The 8442-nt window shown below is 41.0% G+C and overlaps 1 protein-coding gene across 1 annotated transcript; it reads left to right on the forward strand.

Moving 5' to 3' along the window:
* The first annotated feature begins 2802 nt into the window (after nucleotides 1–2802).
* LOC134821046 (uncharacterized) lies at nucleotides 2803–5663 on the forward strand. Its single transcript, XM_063831712.1, has 2 exons — nucleotides 2803–5244; nucleotides 5640–5663. The coding sequence occupies exons 1-2, from the start codon at nucleotides 2803–2805 to the stop codon at nucleotides 5661–5663; spliced, it is 2466 nt and encodes an 821-aa protein (XP_063687782.1).
* The last annotated feature ends 2779 nt before the right edge of the window (nucleotides 5664–8442 follow it).

An 8442-nucleotide genomic window follows, 5' to 3' on the forward strand; every position in this document is an offset into this window, starting at 1 on the left:
TCATCAAATTAAGTGTTTGTTAAAACTTGATTTTTGACAAAATTACAACTTTTCAAACTGATTTTAACACCATTAAGGTGTATTTTATTCAAAATTAGAGGGCATATTGAAGTTAGATAATGTTTAAGCATCTGAAAATCTACCGAAAGTTTATCTAGCTTGCTCCTTCATAAAGATATTCGTCATGAAAGTTTGTGCTTTTTAAAGTATTATTTTATAAAAACGTCCAATTTTGCGATTAAAACTTATTTTTGACAAAATAACAACTTCCAAACTGGATATTTAACACCATTAAGGAGTAATATTATCAAAATTTGAGGGCATAATGAAAGTTAGATAATTGTTAAGAATTCGGAAATCACCGGAAAGTTTTTATACTTGCTCCTTCATAAAGATTTCGTCATTGAAGTTTGTCTTTTTTATGGGGGGCCTTTTTTTTTTAATTGAAGAATTATTTTATTAAAACGTAATTTTGCGATTAGTTTTCTCTGTGGTTGGGCCATGCCCATGAGTTGTGGAAGCTCAGTTCTGAAAAATTGCTAAATCACTGAAAATTGCTTGTTTCCGTCATTTTCTAGTCGACTTTGAGTGCCGTTATGATTACAGTTCTTCTTGAAATACTTTGAAACTTTGCAGGCTTATCAAACTATAATATAAAACAAATACAATGAAAAAATTTACGGCATTCAGTATAAGATGCCCACGCAACGTCCGCTCAAAGTTTGCACGTGCAAGGTGAGAATTTTTGCTCATTCGGTGATATTCCAACAAATTCTGCTTTGCCAACGACAGATTAATGTCATTATATATGAATTAAATGCCAACTTGAATGAGTATGAAGTGGCATCTTCAGTCAGAGATCGACCGATAAGCTTTACCTCAACACAGGAAATTTTTTAAAGGAAAATTTCGAATCGTTGAAACTTCCTCCTTATTAAATGAAGATCTCAGTTTAATATTTCAACTTTGTCTATATAAAGTACCCTGACATTTATAATCAAAAAGAGATGAATATATGACCAAACCCATAATCATGGTGTAGTAGAGGCTCTTACGGGCAAAAAGACGTGTTTACTGCTACGATTTTTAGAGAGAACCTACGCTGAATTGGACACAATAGTATGTGTCTAAGGATCGATTAATATGTTTAAGAAAGTATTAAATTTGGCCATATAGTCACGTGCTATACCAATGCGCGTTTTTAAACTTTGACTGTCGATTACTCTAAGGCAAATAGAGTAATTCTATTCATATTTTTGTCAGCAATAAGACACATATTTTTCTAATTAGGTGTGAATAGAGCTAAACGGACATAATCTCGCTGAGTTATAGCGTTTGAAATATATGATGAACGCGCGTGCCAATTGATATACAACTAAAGTGCTTTTGCGCGTAGTGCGCGTCGAAATTTGCAATAAAACGCTTGCGGAGTGACAATAATCAACTTCGATAAATTATAAGAAGTGGGGTAGGGTTCTCCGGAAAGGATAATTTAGGCAACCCCGATGTGACTATTTTGTTGGGTTGATTTAAAACAACTGCAAAAAAATTATTCAAACTTCACGGCAAAAAACGTCAAAATTTAACCACTTTTTTGGATTTTAACTTACCTCCCCCTCCCCATTTAGTTGTTACTCCCGCCCTGTAAGTCACTTTAAATTTAAACACAGTGTAGAAATTACATTATTACGCTCCCCCTCCCCATTTAGTTGTTACTCCCGCCCTGTAAGTCACTTTAAATTTAAACACAGTGTAGAAATTACATTATTACGCTCCCCTTCCCCATTTAGTTGTTATTCCTGCCCTGTAAGTCACTTTAAATTTAAACACAGTGTAGAAATTACATTATTACGCTCCCCCTCCCTATTTAGTTGTTACTCCTGCCCTGTAAGTCACATTAAATTTAAACACAGTGTAGAAATTACATTATTACGCTCCCCTCCCCATTTAGTTGTTACTCCCGCCCTGTAAGTCACTTTAAATTTAAACACAGTGTAGAAATTACATTATTACGCTCTCCCTCCCATCTAGTTGTTACTCCTGTCCTGTAAGTCACTTTAAATTCAAACACATTGTAGAAATTACATTATTACGCTCCCCCCCCTCCCCCCCCCCCCATTTAGTTGTTACTCCTGCCCTGTAAGTCACTTTAAATTTAAACACAGTGTAGAAATTACATTATTACGCTCCCCCTCCCTATTTAGTTGTTACTCCTGCCCTGTAAGTATCCTTAAATTCAAACATAGTGTAGAAATTACATCATTACGCTTCCCCCCCCCCCCCCCCCATTTAGTTGTTACTCCTGCCCTGTAAGTCACTTTAAATTCAAACACATTGTAGAAATTACATTATTACGCTCCCCCCTCCCCCCCCCCCCCCCATTTAGTTGTTACTCCTGCCCTGTAAGTCACTTTAAATTTAAACACAGTGTAGAAATTACCCCTTGGTTAAGGGGTTTTCCAAACTCCAGGGGCTCGTGAAGTGTCTTACACAACCTCTCCGAGCCCAAGATCCGTAGTGCGTGGTGAAGAGCCACACCCTTCTCGAGGTGCCACTGTTAAGCTTAGTAGCCTGTTCTGGGTGATTCCAGTTAAAACAGGTGAACGGTAACAGAACACTGCGGCTCTAGACCAGTACAGGTCGAAAAATATAACCGGGACATCTGTCTCGTTAGGACTGCATGCAGTTCATCGGGTGCGAAGGGCCAGCATCCCTTCCACCTCAAATAACAACGCTACTGAAACAACACACACATCAAATGGACGGAGTGCTACTTCCAATTCAAGGACGGATGGTTCCAGCATGACGGAGGCTGGGCAAAGCCTACGGGACCCCAGTCGCCTGATGAGAAGAGGGGGTACTCGTCATCCGACCAGATTTATTAGTCAACAGATCATCCATGTTGACCCTGCTTCCAACAAATCCAATCCAGTAAATTATTGCAAACAGTTTTTACGTTTTGGAACATGGAACGTTCTATCTCTTGTCAGCTCATCTACACAGCTCTACCAACTTAGTAAAAACATTGATCAGTACAGATTGGATCTTTTGGGGATCACCGAGACTCACATGCCTGGATCTGGCACCACTCTACTGGACAATGGCAGTCTACTCATCCATTCCGGTAGAGTCGACGGGATCAAGAGACAGGGAGTCGGTCTCAGTCTTTCAAAACGAATCAGAAACTCCCTGATATCGTTCACTCCCACATCGGAGCGGGTTTTAACTGCTAGGCTGCATAGTAAGCAAATCAACATCTCTGTTGTTGTGGCCTATGCTCCAACTGAGGGTGCAGAGGAGAGTGAGAAAGATAAGTTTTATAGGACACTCACAGATACATTTGATGGGCTACCTCGTCACGATATCAAGTTACTGCTCGGCGATTTTAATGCAAAAGTAACATCAGGCAGATATGGAAGTGAAGCGGTCATCGGTGGGGAATCACTCCATAGCTCATCAAATGACAACGGGACAAGACTTGTGGATTTCTGTGCGACGAACCAGCTTGTCATCGGGGGAACTCTCTTCGAGCACAAGAACATTCACAAGGGAACATGGCGGTCCCCCAACGGGCTCACCGTCAATCAGATAGATCATATCTGCATTGGAAAGCGGTTTCGTCAGTCACTTTTTGATGTTAGGGTATGTCGCGGGGCAGACATCGGCTCCGATCATTATCTGGTTCTAGGACTGCTGAAAATCAAACTTCAGTCAGTGACAAAGATCAACGCCAACAGGCCCAATGTGCCTGCCATTGAGCGCCTGAGGGATAGTACTACGGTTTTAGAGTACAATGTGGCTCTTCAAAACCGATTTGCAAGTCTGGATAGTGAGGTCGACCTCGAGGATATGTGGCGTAATCTCAGTCAGACCGTCACTGATGTCTCACTGGAGGTACTAGGCAAAAGACCCCGGAAGGCAAAGGAGCAACACCTGTCACGGAAGACCAAGGATTTATTGACTCAGCGGGCACGGTTTAAGCGCAAAGACCCAAACTCGGACACTAACAGGTCAGAGTATTCTAAACTTAATAAGTTAGTCAAGAAAAGCAGCAAGCTAGACGACAATAACTGGGCAGTTAGAGTAGCTACTGATCTTGAGGAAGCAGCGAGCAAAGGTCAGCAGCGTGAGGTATGGGCAAAGATCAAGAAGATCTCTGGTAAGAACAAGAAGCCTCAAGCATCTTGTGTCCGGGACAAGGACGGTAGGAAGATCACGGATCCCCAACAGCAGAGGGATAGGTGGAAGGAGCACTTTACTGAACTTCTGAACCCCCCATCATCAAGTGTCAACCTTGCCGACCTTGATACAGTACCACCCCAACCCCACTTTAACTCTCTCTCTTGTTCGGATGGACCACCCACCAGAGACGAGATTAGTTATTCCCTGACAAAGCTTAAGAACAACAAAAGCCCAGGAGTGGACGGGATAACTAACGAGCAACTGAAGTATGGTGCGAGTGCTCTAGTTGATCAACTAGAGTGTCTATTCAAGAAAGTGTGGGAAGAAGAGACTGTTCCTGAAGATTGGTTAAAGGGTGTGATCATTGTTATTGGGAAGAAAGGAGACACTTCAGTCTGCGGGAACAACAGAGGGATCACCTTAAGGTCTACAGCATCCAAGCTTTTTCAGATGATTCTTCTTAAGCGGTTACATGCTGGTATGGAGTGTCTCCTCAGGGAGAATCAGTGCGGATTTAGACAGAACCGCTCATGTATTGATCAGATTTATTCTCTCCGAACTATTATTCATAACTGTCTTGAGTTTAACATTCCTCTTTACATTAATTTTGTGGATTTCAAGGCAGCGTTCGATTCTATCAGAAGGGACTTTATTTGGTGCAGTATGAGACACTATGGGCTGCCTGAAAAATATGTCAGAATATTTCAGTCATTTTTTGGGGGTACCATGAGTGCCGTGAGGGTTAATGGGGAGCTGACAGACTGGTTTGATGTTAACTCAGGCACAGGTCAGGGTGACATTCAAGCACCTCCTGTCTTTAATTTCTGCCTAAACTTTTCTGCATTTCTGGCTGAGACCAACAAGATCATCAGTCAAGGTGCAGTGCTGCAGAAAGAGATGAAGACGGTCGAGGAAAAGGTCATTCTGGACACCGATTATGCTGATGACATGGCTATTATGGACAACTCAGGGGAAGGCCTGCAGGAATCAACTGATCTATTAGTTCATTACAGCTCCTACGCTGGGCTCAGAATAAATGCAAAGAAGACCCAATGCATGGCTGTAAGCAAGTGCGCCTCCCAGCGACCTTTCATCAAGGATGATTGTATTGAGCTGTCGGTTGAGGGTGAACCCGTCGAGCAGGTTAGCAACTTTGTCTACCTGGGTGCAACTATTAGTGGGGATGGGACAATCAACAGAGACCTGGATGTCCGTATCCAGAAGGCTAATGGCGCCTTTCATCAGCTCTGGAACATTTGGAATAGCAGAACTATAAAGACTCCAACCAAGATCAGGATCTATAGGGCTGCTGTCCTCACCATCTTGTTGTATGGAGCTGAAGTCTGGAACACCACCAAAAAGCAGATGAAACGTTTCGAGGTTTTCCATCAAACCTCCTTGAGAAGGATCCTTAGGATTAAATGGTTCTTTCATGTAACCAACGACGAAGTTCTTAGGAGGGCTGGCATCAAGTCAGTTGAGACTTTCATCAGTGCTGCCAGGCTACGTTGGTATGGACATGTAGTTAGAATGCCAGACTCTAGACTACCGAGGTTTCTGTTGAACTGGAAGCCAAACTATGGAAAGAGGTCAAGGGGCAGACCCCGTAAGAACTGGAAGTCCTGCGTACTCGAAGATGCTGCTAAGTTTACAGGTGTTGAAAACATCGACAACGACACAACAGAAGCTATGGCTACCAACCGAGTACAGTGGAGACATATGTTACGCCGCCAACGCGATGTGTGTGATGCAGGCCACTCCAACGACTAGGAGGAGACCTTACCATGTAACATGTAACATGTATGTATGTAGAAATTACATTATTACGCTCTCCCTCCCATCTAGTTGTTACTCCTGTCCTGTAAGTCACTTTAAATTCAAACACATTGTAGAAATTACATTATTACGCTCCCCCCCTCCCCCCCCCCATTTAGTTGTTACTCCTGCCCTGTAAGTCACTTTAAATTTAAACACAGTGTAGAAATTACATTATTACGCTCCCCCTCCCTATTTAGTTGTTACTCCTGCCCTGTAGGTCACTTTAAATTTAAACACAGTGTAGAAATTACATTATTACGCTCTCCCTCCCTATTTAGTTGTTACTCCTGCCCTGTAAGTCACTTTAAATTACATTATTACGCTCCCTCCCCATCTAGTTGTTACTCCTGCCCTGTAAGTCACTTTAAATTTAAACACAGTGTAGAAATTACATTATTACGCTCCCCCTCCCTATTTAGTGGTTACTCCTGCCCTGTAAGTCACATTAAATTTAAACACAGTGTAGAAATAACTTTATTACGCTCCCCCTCCCTATTTAGTTGTTACTCCTGCCCTGTAAGTAACTTTAAATTTAAACACAGTGTAGAAATTACATTATTACGCTCTCCCTCCCTATTTAGTTGTTACTCCTGCCCTGTAAGTAACTTTAAATTTAAACACAGTGTAGAAATTACATTATTACGCTCCCCCTCCCCATATTCTAGTTGTTACTCCTGCCCTGTAAGTCACATTAAATTTAAACACAGTGTAGAAATTACATCATTACACTCCCCCTCCCCATCTAGTTGTTACTCAGCTGCCCTGTAAGTAACTTTAAATTTAAACACAGTGTAGAAATTACATCATTACGCTCCCTCCCCATCTAGTTGTTACTCCTGCCCTGTAAGTCACTTTAAATTTAAACACGGTGTAGAAATTACATTATTACGCTCCCCCTCCCTATTTAGTTGTTACTCCTGCCCTGTAAGTCACATTAAATTTAAACACAGTGTAGAAATTACATTATTACGCTCCCTCCCCATCTAGTTGTTACTCCTGCCCTGTAAGTCACTTTAAATTTAAACACATTGTAGAAATTACATTATTACGCTCCCCCTCCCTGTTTAGTTGTTACTCCTGCCCTGTAAGTCACATTAAATTTAAACACAGTGTAGAAATAACTTTATTACGCTCCCCCTCCCTATTTAGTTGTTACTCCTGCCCTGTAAGTCACTTTAAATTTAAACACAGTGTAGAAATTACATTATTACGCTCCCCCTCCCTATTTAGTTGTTACTCCCTGCCCTGTAAGTAACTTTAAATTTAAACACAGTGTAGAAATTACATCATTACACTCCCTCCCCATCTAGTTGTTACTCCTGCCCTGTAAGTCACTTTAAATTTAAACACAGTGTAGAAATTACATTATTACGCTCCCCCTCCCTATTAGTTGTTACTCCTGCCCTGTAAGTCACATTAAATTTAAACACAGTGTAGAAATTACATTATTACGCTCCCCTCCCCATTTAGTTGTTACTCCTGCCCTGTAAGTAACTTTAAATTTAAACACAGTGTAGAAATTACATTATTACGCTCTCCCTCCCTATTTAGTTGTTACTCCTGCCCTGTAAGTAACTTTAAATTTAAACACAGTGTAGAAATTACATTATTACGCTCCCCTCCCAATTTAGTTGTTACTCCTGCCCTGTAAGTCACTTTAAATTTAAACACAGTGTAGAAAAAACTTTATTACGCTCCCCCTCCCCATATAGTTGTTACTCCTGCCCTGTAAGTCACCTTAAATTTAAACACAGTGTATAAATAACTTTATTACGCTCCCCCTCCCCCATCTAGTTGTTACTCCTGCCCTGTAGTCACATTAAATTTAAACAACAGTGTAGAAATAACTTCATTACGCTCCCCCTCCCCATTTAGTTGTTACTCCTGCCCTGTAAGCTACTTTAGATTTAAACACAGTGTAGAAATTACATTATTACGCCCCCCCCTCCCCATCTAGTTGTTACTCCTGCCCTGTAAGCTACTTTAGATTTAAACACAGTGTAGAAATTACATTATTACGCTCCCCCTCCTCATCTAGTTGTTACTCCTGCCCTGTAAGTCACTTTAAATTTAAACACAGTGTAGAAATTACATTATACGCTCCCCCTCCCTATTTAGTTGTTACTCCTTGCCCTGTAAGTCACATTAAATTTAAACACAGTGTAGAAATTACATTATTACGCTCCCCTCCCCATTTAGTTGTTACTCCTGCCCTGTAAGTAACTTTAAATTTAAACACAGTGTAGAAATTACATTATTACGCTCTCCCTCCCTATTTAGTTGTTACTCCTGCCCTGTAAGTAACTTTAAATTTAAACACAGTGTAGAAATTACATTATTACGCTCCCCCCCCTATTTAGTTGTTACTCCTGCCCTGTAAGTCACTTTAAATTTAAACACAGTGTAGAAAAAACTTTATACGCTCCCCCTCCCCATATAGTT

Source organism: Bolinopsis microptera, chromosome 9 (genome assembly GCF_026151205.1).
Source record: "Bolinopsis microptera isolate Bmic1 chromosome 9, MBARI_Bmic_1.0, whole genome shotgun sequence".
NCBI classification, from domain to species: Eukaryota; Metazoa; Ctenophora; class Tentaculata; order Lobata; family Bolinopsidae; genus Bolinopsis; species Bolinopsis microptera.

What these genes read in the sequence shown, in the direction of transcription:
- LOC134821046 (XM_063831712.1), top strand. Translation starts at nt 2,803, where the DNA reads ATGACGGAGGCTGGGCAAAGCCTACGGGACCCCAGTCGCCTGATGAGA. An exon ending in AGAAGACCCAATGCATGGCT is followed by an intron (nt 5,245 to 5,639) that starts GTAAGCAAGTGC and finishes CGAAGTTCTTAG; the next exon opens with GAGGGCTGGCATCAAGTCAG.